The sequence below is a fragment of the Juglans microcarpa x Juglans regia genome, chromosome 7S (genome assembly GCF_004785595.1).
Source record: "Juglans microcarpa x Juglans regia isolate MS1-56 chromosome 7S, Jm3101_v1.0, whole genome shotgun sequence".
Classification (NCBI taxonomy): Eukaryota; Viridiplantae; Streptophyta; class Magnoliopsida; order Fagales; family Juglandaceae; genus Juglans; species Juglans microcarpa x Juglans regia.
This window is the reverse complement of record NC_054607.1, coordinates 2,610,105-2,626,769: the sequence shown is the minus strand read 5'-3', so window position 1 is coordinate 2,626,769 and position 16,665 is coordinate 2,610,105. Positions and strand designations below refer to the sequence as shown.

The following is a 16,665-nucleotide window of genomic DNA, read 5'->3' as shown; positions in this document are numbered from 1 at the left end:
ATCGGCAATTTTGTGGGCTCACATGATCTTTAATAAGTTAGGCTATGACCCAATCCGTCCTAATATGATATGTATCATGGATCAAATAAGTTTTGTGGGCTCACTCTGTTATCCTAAGAGAAAGTGGGGGAAGAAATATGAAGGAAATCTATACGAGTTTCGTTATACTAAAACCAACGCACGAAGAATATTATAGAAATTAAAACTACGTACTATACAAAAGGAATAGAGATAATGAGTAATGTTAAATAAAATCGTGTAAATTCTGGACACTACTTTTGAAAAGAAATGGAGTTCACCATTAAAAATGGAAAAATTTTAGACATAAGTCTCACAATACTCCTACACACCACTTAAAAACATATGATTTTACTCTTTTACCCTCATATTTTATATGTTATATTGAAATTATGAGGGTAAAAACATAAAATCACATATTTTTAAGTGGTGTGTAGAGTACTTTGGGACTTATGTTTAGAATTTTTCTAGAAATAAATTATTTTTATCTGAATCTCATATTTGTCTACTTTTTTCATAAAAAAGTGCATGAGATTTGCACACTTTATAAGGTTTATATAAATCGCTTCCATAAGAATTAATATGGAAAATTTCCTAACATGATAGATCGTATTATCTATAGAAAAAAGCAAGACAGCTTCAGAAAATTAGAAGTGATTTAATTAGAACATTATATATTGAAAAGTAGTACCGATGGGATTTTGTTGGATAGCATGAAGAGAATATTGGAATCGGCAGCCCTGATCTCTTCTTTTGTAAGTTAATGGAGATCTGAGTGTTACTTTATACCAGATCAAGATAACACCGCCCAACATCACCTCTTGTGCACAATCATTTCGAATTATAAGCAAGAAAAAAAATTAAGAAAAGAAAGAAATTCAATTACAATTGCCAAAAAGTACGAAGACTTGAGCAGTAGTACTACTTGTCACAACAATATCATGATCATAATAATTAATTACAAAGATTTTTGCCAACCTTTGCAACATGTTTATGATCACTGGTTGACATGAACATGCAGGAATCGTCGAAACCGACCGTCCGTCACCGACCAGTTCGATTTTCAGGCCTAGTGATCGATCACCAGCTTCTTCGATATTTAACGGAAAGAAATTAATTAAGCAGGCTATCTTCAATCTCCTTAACCTGTATATATGACGTTAAATATATTAATAAATGTTAATTGTTCCTAATTATATAATCAGTACCATTTATGTTTTATCAAAAATTAAGTTCATAATAAGCAAAACATATAGAAATTAATTAAGAAAATTTACCCATTGTTCTTCGGCAAATTGAGAGAAGAACGATGAAAAGGGCTACACCTGATAGTATCCCAACAATAATTGCTACTGTTTTTCCCACTTGATCCTCGTTAGAGGAATCTACAGTTCAGATAATCACAGCAAAAAGTAGTGGGAATAATCAATATTGATGATAAAAAGATGATTGGAGATTAGCTAGGCAAGCTGAAGATAGCCACTATCACATGATTGTTAACCATTTTTCATCAATTCGTGCTACTTATACATTTTATTTGAACTGCATACACACACACACACACACACACACACATATATATATATATATATATATATATATATATATATTATTTGATCCATTTGGGCACTGGTCTAAGAATAGAATAAGAGAATAAAACCTTTTGCAACAAAAAAAAAAGGGCTAGCTTTAACTGAAAAAAAGAAGAAGAATAAAATGAAATTGTTAAAAAATATTAAAAGATGCAAGAGAGGAATGGCACTTAGAATGGAGGTCCCCCAAAGCAGCACCTCAAGTACCAGTGCCCCTTATGCTTTAATTCATAGAAAGATTACATTTTGACAAATGGTTCTGCAAAAGATTTCAAGATCTCTCTCTCTCTCTCTCTCTCTCTCTCTCTCTCTCTCTCTCTCTCTCTCAGAAAAAGAAAGAACTAGTAAAGTGGTCAATATGTTTTTAACCTAAATATTAAAGAATATTGATACAAAAGACTTGTAATGACCTAATTATGATCTGTTGCTCTAATTAAAGAGGTAAAAAGAGAGCCAAAAAAAAAAAAATTGTTCTTAGTTTTTTCCTTCAAAAAATGGAAATGAAAGTATTCCTGTTTAATAAAATATGGAGAAGGAAATCATGAGTTGCTAGCTAGCTGCATGTACCTGAAGAGGTATCATAGTAGCCAGATGCCCAGTACCGAGCATAACACTGCGCCAAATACACGTCCGCTGCAGTAGCTGATCCACATACATTTTTCAACTTTCCAACTGCGTCCGCAAGGCAAGAAGAGCAATCTGTTGGGTTCAAATCCCCCACACACTGCGCAAAACCTTGCACTAAACCAGAACTACTCACTCTAAATCCAATGGCCCCTAGCAAATCAGCAAGAACACCATCTCTACGCCTATAGAACTCAACATCATTGCTAACACTTTTACTGCACTTAGTATGCCTAAGACTTGTGTCAAGCTTTCCCAAGAAATCAACATGCTCATATCTTATGTAGCAGCCTTCGAGTTGCAGAGAAGCCCCATAAGAGTATGGACAGACTAATGCTATTTGACTTGCTGCACTTTCAATGCATTTCGAGCAGTCAAAGATCTTCAAATCACCCCTGCACTGGTATAAGCCATTTATGGTACTGTCATCGGGTGTTGTGGAGCTTCCATTTCCTGCAGCGAAGCTGTTGTAAGAAACTTGAGAAGACGAGCTGACTGCCGATGTTAGAAAAGAGTTGAGGTTTCCTTCAACGGGTGAATTGGGTTGGTATTTTTCTTGAGAGCAGCCTGCGTAGATGAATGTGTTGATAGGGTATCCATGGCTGCTAAGAGAAGATAAGAGAGAGAAGAAAAGAGAAGAGACTAGTCTCATAACCAAGATCATGGTTTGGCGAGTACTGAAGTGCAACTCAAGGTTTCTCAGCATTTTTTTCTCTTGTTTTTTTACCAATATATGGCCTAATTGGCTTGCTTTCATATGGTTTTGTGCTGGTTTTGTGGTGATGGTAAGAGATCATCAGTGGCTGCTTTTTGCTCTTTCCTGAATTCCCTAGCGGAGCCTTTGTTCTTCTTGGAACAACTTGTACTGTTGTACACAGTTAACAGCATCTTTTTCTGATCAACATTCTACTTTGTCCTGCAAAATAGTCTATAAAGACCGTACTCAACATAACTACTTTTAATTTTGGCCAGAAACTTGATTAATATGGCATTTCATGATTTGAAATATGATAAATACTTTATCCAAAATAAAGTCACAAACTAACTTAGCATTCTGTGGTACATTATATATTTATTGTAAAATAGATTTAACGTATCATATAAAACTACGTTAGTTTGTGAGTTTTTAATTTGTGAGTTTATTTTTATGAGATTTTTTTTATAGTCAGTACACTTCTTTTAAAATATTGCAAGGTTATTGTAGGTACGGATGTTAACTAGTTTTGGCTGATGCCAGCCTCCTATATGCCCAAGTTAAAAGGCGAGAATATATGCAAATTATATTGGAAGTAGGGCAAATTTCTCTTACAGCCAATAAATACCAAGCTAGCTTTCATTTTGGAATTAAACTAAGAACATCCTAGTCTCATGAATCATCGGATATAGAGAAAAAAAAAACATGGTTGAAGATCCGAATGCTTACCTATAAATTTAGTGAGAAGCTAGCCATATGCAACACATGAACACATTCGACTCAAAAATTGGCAGCAAATTAATTACCTGAATCGTGAGAATTTCTTGTTCAGTCATTGTTGTGGCCAAGTCTGGTAATTGGATTAATTAAGATGCTTATAATTTTCTGATCCAAATACATTTTACAATTTCTATAAATCACACATAAATGCAATAAACCCAATATCAATTACAAGAGAATAGGAAAAAGTGTTTAGATTGATTAAAAAATTATAGAAAATATTGATCACTGTGGAATTACAAAGACGGTAGCCAAGGAGGAAGGTTTGGCATGGCGTGGGCTTTGATGATATGATATATGTATATATATATAGGCATGTTGATGAATTGGGTGGTGGATTTTTATTGTGTATTAAAATTTATAATTTATAGCACGTACCCCTACCCAAATATGCTTGCTATCCAAATGGTTAGGATTTTTTACTATACTACATACAGTCGTAAAATGTATAAGTGTTGTGCAATAATTTTGAAAAAGAATGAGGTCTACTATATATTAAAAAATTAATTTTTTTTTATGCAAGTCTCATATTTACTCACTTTTTTCAAAAAGATTGCGCGGCGTTTGTATACTCTACGACCGCAAATATCATTTCTCTTGTTTGACTTATATCCACACTAATAATTAATTAATTACTTATCAAAGAAAATGAGCTTAATTTAATATTAAATCAAGCTCCATCGGTTGTTCATTGGGTAAAGTAATTTTCAATTGTCAAAACGAATTCATAAATTGAATTATCAGACATAACTAGCTTTATTAATATTTTATATAAAGATATAGCTAGCATTATTATAATTAATAACTAAAACGATTGGCAAATAATTATATAGTCAGTGTATGGACCATTTCAAAGGTCAATTCTACGTACCACTTGATATATGGGCGCTGGTTTCATCACTATCACACATAATTACTTGCACATTTTGGTTGCAACTTGATTTATTCGTCGACGGACATATTTCTATAATTTTCTCAAATTCATGAATGCCAGAAAATTTCAAAGATGTTGATCTGTCTAATTAATTTGGGCATTGTCATTTTCATTTATACTATTCTGAGCAATTATCGAGCCATGTCTAATTTTTGTATTTTATGATATTGGAATCAAAAAAATTATTTGAAATATTAGAAATTTAAGAAAAAAAAAATCTCAATTTTTCTGAAAATAAAAAATCATACTCCCAAATATGTTTTGCACACCAAAATAATTTTTCATCTCTCATAAATAATTTTTATCTAATATTCTTCCATATATGATTCAAAATACACAGATGTCAAGACAACCTCAACATGATATATATATATATATATGAGCAACGCTATGTACAGTCTTCATTTGAGGACTGCATTGCAACTGTAGTTAATTTTGTCTTTAAATTTTTTCAAAATTACAATAATATTCTTATTAAAATGATATTTTTTTTTATTTAATGAAGGACTTACACATAAAATAGAGACTGTAAATAAAATTTCTATATATATATATATATCGATTTTTTTCAAGGTTTTAAAAAATATTTCAGAGTTAAAACAAGTGGTAGCTAGTCTCCCCCACCTAGTGCAATTGACGAAATTTCAGGAATATGATTTGAGATTCTCCACTACTGCTACGATGATAGGATTGATCTTATGGTGCCAAAAAAAGTGACGGCAAAACTTTTGCAAAAGAAAAATAAGATCACAATCAAGATTCTTAACAATTTTCAATCTCATCTTTCAATAAAGTTAAAGGCACAATTAATGCCATTTCATTGTAATTAAGCTGCATGCTATTTCTTTCAAAAATTAAGTATTCAAATGTTCTTGAGCTTTAAGTTTTTTAATCTAATTTAAATATAAATTTTAAATAATTTAATCTAATCTGTTAGTTAATCAACAATATACTCTTTATTGTTGTTCTTCTCAATGCCCATTTTCGTTAAGAAAAATTTTATTTATAAATCAGTGTAAATAATATATTTTAATAAAATATTTATATAGTATAATTTGATTTGAAAGATAAATTTTAAAATTTAAATTTTACAAATTAAATTTTATAATTTAAGTGATATAAATAGTATATTTTCCGCATAGGCAGCGGCTTGAATAGAATAATCAATTTATAATAAAAGAGAAACATTATTGAAAATAGAAAAATAACAAAAATAAGATAGAAATAATCATACACGTAATTACATCTAAAATCTATTCCATTATGAAATTAAAAAAAGTGAAAAAAAAAATCTAGAGGCCAAAAAGAAAAAAAAAAAACGAAAAAGGCAAACCACTACAATATATATAATCATATATGAGGAAAATAAATTCTAAAATATAATTGTCATTATCAATTTGGAATCTTTCGTCGTCGTCATCACTAGGTTCAACTACCACCACACAGTCTCTCTCTATCTCTCTCAATGGTAGCGGTTCCCCTTCAGCCCCCTGGCACCACCGCAGCCGGCGGCTATACGGGTCTGGACCCTCTCGAACTCCGATATCAGGCAGGGGATGGTGATCCCGCCCTGGTTCTGAAATCCGTATTCCTCTTCTGCTTCCCTTAGAAGTTCACCAAACAGAGGATGGTTGAAGTAAATCACGGGCACCAGAACCCTGCGAAAGTCGCCGTCCTGTTGGCCGACGTACACCGCCAAGTGCCCCTTAGGTACCGCTACTTCCCTCTCTTTGATGGGTTCATGCCCAACGGGTATATAACCAGAGTCAGGTCGGTTACAACACAGTTTTTTCGCCCCGTTCGTCAACCGCAGGCCCCAGGTGACGAGCTTCGACATATGTTTGGAGTTTGACTTGGGTTTGCTCGATGGTGGCGGTGGTGGGTTGAGCCGGTGGTATGATCTGGTTCGGATTCGGGTTTTCCGGACGATCCATTTAGAAGCCCGGACTAGCCGTTTGCCAAGCTTGAAGCCTCTGATCTTTCTCATCGTAAGTTTCGGGACGAGAGTGAATAAAACGAAATGGGGATGAAAATCACCAAAAGGAGAGCGATTTTCTTTTTTGGGTTCTCTTTAGCGTGAAATGGTGGTGTTCAGGAAAAGGGCCATGGATCGGCGACGGACATGGTGAGGCGGAAGAGAGTGAGGCAGACCTCAGACAGCGAGGTTGGTATGTTTGACATCCTGGATATCTCTACTCTGTGGAGAGTCTTTCATTCGAAACTAAACAAAAAACAAGATTCTGGGTTCAGTTCGGCGGTTGTCTTGATTCCCAGGGGTGGAAGAAACAGTACTCCTTTTATGCTTGGTGGGATTCGAGGAAGAAAGCTTTCAAAATCAGGCACTATAAAAGGAACAAAAATATCAGAAAGGACTCAGGACTCAGGAGAGGAGAATTTGGGAAGCAAGTGGTCGGAACGTACTTAACTTGTAAGGAGAGCTAAATAGGGAGCCGCACAGAAAGAAAGAGGAAGTCAAGGGTCAGATGATAGCATATGTGGCTGCGGCGAGATTTACACGGTGCGTGCGATTGATACTATTACATGACACGTAAAATCATTTATAATGTATTATACTAATTTCAAGGATGAGAATATTAAAATTAAAAATAATATTAACAAATAATAAATTTGTAAGGAGATACTATTACAGGTCATCGTTCGAATCTCTCAAATCTCAAGAAAGGCATTAGCTCTTCGTAAGGGTCTTGGTTAGGGGTGTAAATTTAAACCGAAAAATCGGTCCGGACCAGACCGGTTCAATGTGGGTCTTGGTCGTCGTTCGAATCTCTCAAATCTCAAGAAAGGCATTAGCTCTTCATATGGGTCTTGGATAGGGATGTAAATTTAAACCGAAAAATCGGTTTGGACTAGACCGGTTTTGAACCGGTCCAGTCCGAAACTGGTTCTTGAATTATGCAAATCTGTCGGAACTGGTCTGGTTCCGATTCTACGATTTCCAAGACCGGACCGGTTTAGGGGAAAAAAATATAAAAATTAATATTTTATATATAAGTTTTATATATAATATATAATTATATGTAAAAATTTATATATAATATATATAATTATATATCATATATGAAATAATTTCATATTATAATTTATAAATTATAACATAAAATATTAATCTTAAATACGAACATTTGTAATTTGTTTGATTATATCATATGTTATTAATACAATTATATATAAGATAATGTTATTATAATTTATAAAATAAAAGTTTAATCTTGAAGATTAAAATTTAATTGATCATAAACTTTAAACATAAAATATATATATATTAAATTATATTATATACAGTCTAATATATTATATAGCTATTCTAATATATAAATTTATGACTAATACTAATATATAATTATACTAATAGAATAATATTAATACTATTATATAGTTTAATATATTATATAGCTATACTAATATATAAGTTTATAACTAATACTAATTTTTTTACTAAAACAGATTTTTTTAGTAGTGCAAATTTTGTAAGAGGAACAAATTTTTAGAACAGATTTTTTGAAGTAGTTTTTTTTTTTTTATTAACAAATTTTTATTTTTTAATGACAAACTTACATTTTAAAAAATTGAAAAACCGGACCGGATCTAAAATCAGTAAAATTGGAGGTACCGGTTTAGGAGGGTTACCAGTGTGTAATCGGTTTTAGAAAATACAAAACTAATACATACCTGTTCGGTTCTAAATTTTGTCTAAAATCAGACCGGACCACACCAGTTACACCCCTAATGTTGGTCGTAGTTCGAATCTCTCACATCTCTAAGAGTTTGTCTCATCTGAGTCTTCTTTTAGATGAAAAAGGTAGCTCGTATGGGTCTTCTTCGTGCCTCTGCATTATGGAAATTAGAACCCAACCCATACGGGTCTTCTTCATGCTTGTGCATAATGAAAAAAACAATTCATCTCATCTAGATATGGTAAAATTGTTTGATTGATTAAGGGAAGATAGAAATTAGAATCCAACCCATAAGAGAGAGAGAGAGAGATTAAAGAGATGGAGTTCTCTGTTTCTCATGCACACTTCTTATTTGTCTTTAATCTTTATCATGCTTTATTTTCTTGTTTTCAATGATAAGATAGTATGAAGTTACAGAGTATGATGCTAAAAGAACTGATTGTGAAATGGAGAGGAAGGTCTTAGGTTACAAAATAGAGAGGACCTTAGGGTTATAAAAATGAAATGGAGAGAAATTTTATGAAACACGCCGTTTTATTTCTTAAAAAAATAAATAAAGCACAATCGTTTTATTAGATGGCATGGTCGCCGGTCAGCTTTTGCACGCCGATTGTGCTTTGGCCTTGCATCCAGCGTTTTTCATTATATTTACCAACAAAACGACTGATTTAGCACTACTGAATTTGAAATCAAGGGAGAGCAGCAAAGTAAATTGGGGGGACAAAAGCAAGAATCTCACCTCATCCACGTTGTTTCGTAGAAATGGGTGAATTGGACACGTACGCATCTCTAGAATGAAAGGGTAAAGACAAAAAGACCCAGTCAGAGGTTGATACGGTATAGTACGGCCTCGTTTACGTTTAAAATTTATTTCAATTTATTTTATCTGATTATTATAATTTTTTTAAATTTTTATATAAAATATAATAAATAATTTAATATTTTTAAATTTTAAAATAATTTTATCAAATTCTCACATAAAATAAAATTTAACTTTTATTCTATTATTTACAAACCATCTCAATCCATCTCAACTCATTTCTGAATCTAAACTCTAGAGAAGGGATAAAATGCTTTCAGACTAAAATCAAAAGTTATAAAATATTTTTAAAATATTATTTTTTTAATATTATTCTTATTTTAAAATTTAAAAAAATTAAATTAAAATTTAAAAAAATTGAATTATTTATAAAGATCTCCAAAGATTCCTTCAAAACAAATATATCTTCTGTGTTTTTGAAGAATTAATAAATATAATTATTTCAAATAAATCATATCAACAAATATAATTACAGACAATAACATCTAAAATGAAAAAATAAATATTAGATATATACATGGATCTTATAATTTGACGTATTATATTAAGAGATATTAATTTATAAATATGATTTTGTAAACTAAGCATTGTTTAAAATAAATTACATGACATTTATGGTAGTTTAATTAAATTCTTTAAAAAATATTGAATAAAAATGTTAATTATATTTAAGAAAAATTTATAAAAAAATTATTTATCTACGTCATATATAAAAAATTATAAAATTTTAAGTTAAAAAATTTGATAAAAAAATCTTTATAAATTTTTTATAAATAAAATTATAAATACAAGACTATTCGAAATAAATTTTAAAGAAAGTCGACAAGATAAGACTGGGTGGATAAAGTATTTCAAGTCCAACACGTCTTTGGTTAACCCACCTGTCACCAGCTCTCACTCTTGCCCAAAAGACCGTCCACCATTGACCATTACGCCCCGACGGAAGAACGGTCCAAGACTCCAAAACTCTTCAGTAATATTTTATTATTTTTTTAATTCAATCTCATCTCATCTTCGCAAAGGACGAGATCCGAACTTTTTCTCCGTTCCGTACAGTGCGTACTAAATAAACGATTTGTGGGGCCCACTTAGAGTTAATCAGGTCTGAGAGACTTTTCAAAACATGCTGAGACCTGGTGAGCCACGTGGACTAATAAGTCAGCGTAACGCGTGATTTATTCTAATGTGGTGGGCCGGGCCGTAGAAGTAACCGGCCCAAAGGTTCTGCTTTTTTGTCAGTGGAGCGTGGAGGCATCCCTTTCGGCTTTCAGACATCTTTTTCTCTAGACTCTACCCCTAGCTTTGAGTTTGTGCTCTCGATTCAATGAACTCCATATATAACATGAAAAATTATACTCGTCAATTATCATTTTCACACCATTTATTATATATAATTTTTTATTTTTTTTCTCAGCGTATGAATAATAAATAGAATAATTTAATTAGTTTAAAAAAAATAAAATAAAAATAAGTGTGATATATAGTATGTTGAGATAATGAACAATAACAAAGCTCATGTAATATAAGAAAAATTATATTTTTAAGTTAGTATATAGAGTACATCTAATAAAATGTTAATATGTTATAATTTCGTAAATCAAATCTTATTATTTAAGTAATATAGATGGTGTGCTCTACATATGAACTTAATAATAGAATAACTCATAATATATTAACCAATAATATATATATGAAAATTCTATTCATAAGCCTCACACATCACACACCACTATTTTTGTTATTTTTTTAATTTTTTTTTTCTTACCAAATGTGTGGTATATGAATGATGGGTAGAAAAATTTAATTATTTTAAGAAAATAAAACCAAAAAAATTTTAAAACTTGACAAAAAAAAAAAGAAATTATGATGTGTAGTATATGAGGCTTATTAATAGCAAAGCTATATATATATATATATATATATATATATATATATATATATATATACACACTCCTAATATATTGTCTAGGAAAACGAATATTCGTTTTTGTATGCTTAAAAAAAAAAGAGGTGAAAAAATAAGCTTATATAACTCGATTCATTATTGCTTGTTTAGGTAGAACACATGAAAAGGATGTCTTTGGCTGTTTAATTTCCGTCAAACAGAAAGAAAACTTGATATCTATAGCTATATATGTCGATGTCAACACTACAATTAACTTAATTCCTTTCCTTTTTTCTTCTAATTTCCAAGCAATATATATACAATTTTAAACCTTAGAATTCCATCATTACTGATATTGTGACAATTTTAATTTATTCTTTTATAAAATAATTTGCAGTGTAAAACTCATGTAAAAAAAATTAAATTTGTAATGGTATGCATCATTATTCTTAAAGAGTGCAGAATTTATATACTGTATCTAACATTATTTTTAATTTAACTCTCTCTCTCTATATATATTTATTGGAGAATTAGTTTAACACTAATATTTTAAAAACTCAAACATGTGGATAAAACATTTGGATTTTAACGATTAATGTTGACTTTTCTAAGCATAACATTTCCAAGAAAAGATTGAATTAATATAAAATAAGCATGTTGTCGCACATACCATAATGACTACTTTCTTTTTTAAATGACTACCATAATAACTACCTACCAACAAATAATACATTAAAATTTAAAACAGTGATAAATTCAAATTGCATAATTTTAGATGACGTAAAGAAGAAATTACAAATAAATTGTCGCATTACATAACCGGGAAAATAGTTTTATTTATTAACTGTACGTACCTTAACATGTCGTACTCGTACCGCCCATCAGAATAATCAGCATGTTTTTAGCCTCTTTCACGCCCCAAAATAAAAAATAAAAAATAAAAATTTTTATCAAATTATTGGTGGGAGAGAAAAAACCAAAAAGGAGTGTTGAAATATCCGTGTCCTGAATTTAACTTTAGTCTATTATTCCGTACATTATTTTTATGGAAAAAAAATATATATATATATATATATATATATATATATATATATTTTGTTGTTCTTATCCGGTTCATTACTTTTTCAAGCTTTTCTCCCAAGTTCACATCAGAGTTGGATTCCAAAATACCGCCCTATTATTATTATTATTATTTTATTTATTTTTTATTATCTTTGAGGACATAAGTATTAGGCATCGTTTGGTTACGTACTTTAGAGAAAATGAGATGAAATATTTTGTTAAAAATAATAAAATAAATATTTTTTATAATTTTTTCTTTTTAAAATTTAAAAAAATTAAATTATTTATTATATTTTATTTGAATACTTAAAAAATTTTTAATTATTATATGAGATTAAATAAAATAATTTAATTTTACGTAACTAAATCAGCGTTCAATCATGACAACACATTTTATTTCTATAAACTACAACTTTCTCTTCCTTGGTGATAACATAGATAGAACTCTTTTATAATAATAATATGATTTAGTTTTTTCTTTTTTTTTTTTTTCCCGAAGTGACTGTGTGACTATCACTTTTACTAATTATAGGATAAAAAAATTATTTATATTATTTTGGAATGTCCAAGACTCATACATTTTTTTTAAAAACAATTGAAAAATTTATGACTCGCATGAAACTATATATTTTTTAATATATCGTAGACCACATTTTATTTTAATGGAAGTAGCAAAACTTACACATCTTAATATTATATTTAACATTATTCTTATATAATAAAGTATAAAATAATTGCACCAATGTCTTTATATATTTTTTCCCTGTGTTATGAACCGTGATACATTCATGGGCACAAAAAACATTCATGGAAGGCCAAAAAAAAAAAAAAATGTACTTTACTATTCAATTTATGTACTATTAATGCGTACGTGTTTTGCATCCGTAACTCAAGCATTAATTAATTTGATCTATATATATATATATAGTATTAGTATTGGATTTATCATTTTCATCTTTAAAATTTAATAAAAAGTACATATTTTTTATAAATTTAAAATCTCTCTATCCATATCCCCACATTGGATTAGTTATTGAATTCATATTTTTAATTTATTTTTTTCATATTTTATAATTACACTAATTATATGTTAATTAATAATTTAATTTGATACTTCAATTATTATTTCTCAACTTAAATATATTGTGGTTCAAAATTAAGAAATAATAATTTAAATAAATAAAATAATAGTTATAGAGTGTGAATAGTGAGTTTTCAAATTTAAAGATAAAAAAAATATATTGTAATTAAAAGTTTGACATTTGAGCATATAGTGAATCTTATATTAAAATTTTAAAATTAAAATGATTAAATTTTAAAGATTAGACTCATTTAATGAGTTTAATACTAATTCCATAATCATTTTATTTAGATTTATGGAAGACACTTGCGCTTGCTACAAACGAAGTACTACTTTCTGTTCTGAACAAACGATCGAGTGACAAAAATGCATGCATTAATTGATGCAGAATATATTTATATATATATAGTACGTTGTTTTGATAAGGTTGGTGACATGGATAATGGACGTGATATTCAAGAAGTTAGGCAACCTGCTGCCAATTCATTAGCATGTGATGAAGAAAACCTCCACTTGTATAGAAAAAGGTTGTACAATATTGACTACCATCAACTTTTATTCGTTTAATTTTTTTTATTTAAGATAGTATTATATTTACGAATAATTTATTTATTTATTGAGCGAGTTTGAGCTTATTCATAAGCTACTTAACTTTTATAAAATAGATGTTTATATTATATCTTATAACTTTATTTGTAATTTTTAAAAAACCAATTGAGTTTCTATAAACACCCTTATATATATATATATTATATTCCTATTATATAATTTAATAAATATGAAGTTATATTATAATTAAATTTTATTGTTTAATAACTAATCAGAATTTTGTGAATACAAACGAGTAATTTCATATATAAAGAAATTGTTTTTTTAATAATGATATATCCAAATCTCAAATATATAAGTCTCGTGATTTTTTATAAAAAAGTAAATTTTACTATAAGAAATTATGAAAAATCCACTTTTTTTTTAATAAAAGATTTGTACAATATTTATTCATTTGAAACTTATTCTTAGCATTAATATTATTTATTTATTTATTTCTATTTGGAATCCTGGGCCCTGGCTAAAGGCGTGGAGATGATAAATTCCCAAGAAGTCGTTAATGACACTCTATTTTCTTATACGAAATACGGAAATGAAACTCCATATTTCATGCCGGCATTAATTATAAAATCATTGAAACGAAACGACTTTAGATAATGAATTGAGAACAAATATAACATCAAAAAGGGTTCAATATTAGTAGTAATTTTGAAGTTTTCAAGATTATTGGATGACAAAAGTGATCGTAATTGCATTTTATAAACTTAAGGGAAGAAGAAGAGAAGAAGAAGAGAAGAAACTGTCAAGAACGTGAAAGAAGCAAAGAATGATTGGAATCCATGTTTTGAATACCGTTTGATCCCAGCATTAAAACGATATATTTTAATATCGATATTATTTTGGATAACATTTTGAAATAGTTCAGATGTGAATAAATATATATAAATTATATTTTAAAATAATAGTCTATATATAAATAAATTATATAAATAAATATATATAAATTATAAATAATTTAGTCTGAATTGAGGAGTCTAAAAATGAGCCTGTAATTTGAAGAAATGAAAAAAAAAAAAGTGAAAGATTGAAATATGTATATTGACCGAAATCTGATATATATATATATCGGCCGGTATCGGCCAATATGGCTGAAATTCTGAATGAACGAAACAATATACTTGTCTATACCGGCTACCTAGCCGGTACGGCATATTTCGATCGTATCGGCCAGTACAAAATGAAATTCAAAACACTGATTGAAATGATTGAGCTCCGAAAATAATATGGCTCCGTTTGGAATTTGAACTGAACTGAGATCAACTTAGTTCAGTCTAATTTTAAGCTAAGTTTAACATCTAAATACCTAACTCTCAAATTATTATATTTATTTTAACTCAAAATCTTTTTACACATGGAACTCATAACATTTTAACTCACTAATTCTTTCCACGTGGGACTCATGGGTAGGTGGTCATTATGGTACGTGGTCACAACTTTTTTTAACTTTTCATAACTACACCTAAATTTATTTTAACATCTAAACATATATAAACTCATTTTAAATAGGTTTCATAAAACTTACTCCACCATCTCAACTCACTATTATTCATAACAAAATTCAATTCAACTCAACATCTAAACGGAACGTAAGTGTGTATGTGCATGTAACAACAGTACTACATTTAAAGTGCTTTTGGAGGATCAAATATGTCGGGAAAAATTACAATAGTTGTTAGAAATAAATTTTAAATTGTTGTAGAGGATTCACAAATATATCGTCATAGATGTTATTTTGCGACAAAAATAAAAAATAGTGGCAAGGACATTAAAAAATTAACCTCTGCAATTTTGTTAGCACCAAGTGACTTTAATTTTGATAATTTTTTATTGTAGAAAAATATCAATTTCTATCTTAAATTTTATTATTTTTAATCATAATAATTATCCCATAATTAAAGTTATTAAAAAATTACTATATCAGTCGTTCAATGTGACTAACGATAATGATAGGAAAAAGCTACTATGCGCGCCCTCTACATTTGACCGCCATCGCTGGTTAATTTTTTATTTATTTATTTTTTACTGAATAATTAAAGAATTAATTTTAAATATATTGATGTATTTTTTTATTTTTTAAAAATATTGAAATATACTAAAAAATATGAAAAGAAATAAAAAAAAAAACGCCTGGGCTCGCTGGGCGGCACAGTAGCCTTACCCAATAACATGACGTACGAAGACTTGTCCTATTGGCCTGTGACCAGTCAAACTCAAAGATATTTAACTCTTCTAGCTAGCTCTCGAATTCTCGCTCGCTGTTAGTTGGATGGATATTAAATTAAGAAAAGAGTTGCGTAGAAAAAGAGATTTGATCAAAATAAATTTATAAATTAATATAAATTTGTGTTTCGTTAAATTTATTTTATAATAAAAATAATCTTATAATTTGACAAATAATATCAAGACATGTTAAATTTTGAGATTATATTTACCTAATTACTTTGTAACTAAAATATTTTTTTTTAAATTAATGAGTTTTTTGTTTTTGAATTAATGAGGCTGCATCATCATCTTCGAGATGTGTGAAAATGAATTGAATTTCATCCACCAACTCAAATAATTAGTATACAATCATCAAGATTCATTAAGAGCTTGATAGTCAAATGGCACGTAATCCGATTCTTCGAATGAAAAATTTGGATTCGAAAACGTCTACCCCATTAGATAAAAAAAAAAAAAAAAAAAAAAAAAAAAAAAAAAAATGTAGAAAAAAAATTGTATATAATCATCAAGGTTCATGTTATGGGCTGCTGCTTCGGGCCGAGGACAATTTGAGGATGGGCCCAACTCAATTGAAGTCACTTCACAGGTCACTGCCAGGTCCATTAGTGACCTTTACCTGTGATTATCAATTGGTTCAATGGTAAAAAG

The 16,665-nt window shown here is 29.3% G+C and overlaps 2 protein-coding genes across 2 annotated transcripts; both read right to left on the bottom strand.

Annotated features, from left to right (window-relative positions):
- Nucleotides 1-878: 878 nt before the first annotated feature.
- Nucleotides 879-3,143, bottom strand: LOC121241332 (plasmodesmata-located protein 8-like). The gene is made up of 3 exons (XM_041139059.1): nt 2,178-3,143; nt 1,296-1,403; nt 879-1,164 (listed from the first exon to the last, which is right to left on the bottom strand). The coding sequence occupies exons 1-3, from the start codon at nt 2,989-2,991 to the stop codon at nt 1,160-1,162; spliced, it is 927 nt and encodes a 308-aa protein (XP_040994993.1). The 5' UTR covers nt 2,992-3,143; the 3' UTR covers nt 879-1,159.
- A 2,856-nt stretch (nt 3,144-5,999) lies between these two features.
- On the bottom strand, nt 6,000-7,149 carry LOC121241333 (auxin-responsive protein SAUR36-like). Its single transcript, XM_041139060.1, has one exon. The coding sequence runs from the start codon at nt 6,627-6,629 to the stop codon at nt 6,105-6,107; it is 525 nt and encodes a 174-aa protein (XP_040994994.1). The 5' UTR covers nt 6,630-7,149; the 3' UTR covers nt 6,000-6,104.
- Nucleotides 7,150-16,665: the final 9,516 nt, after the last annotated feature.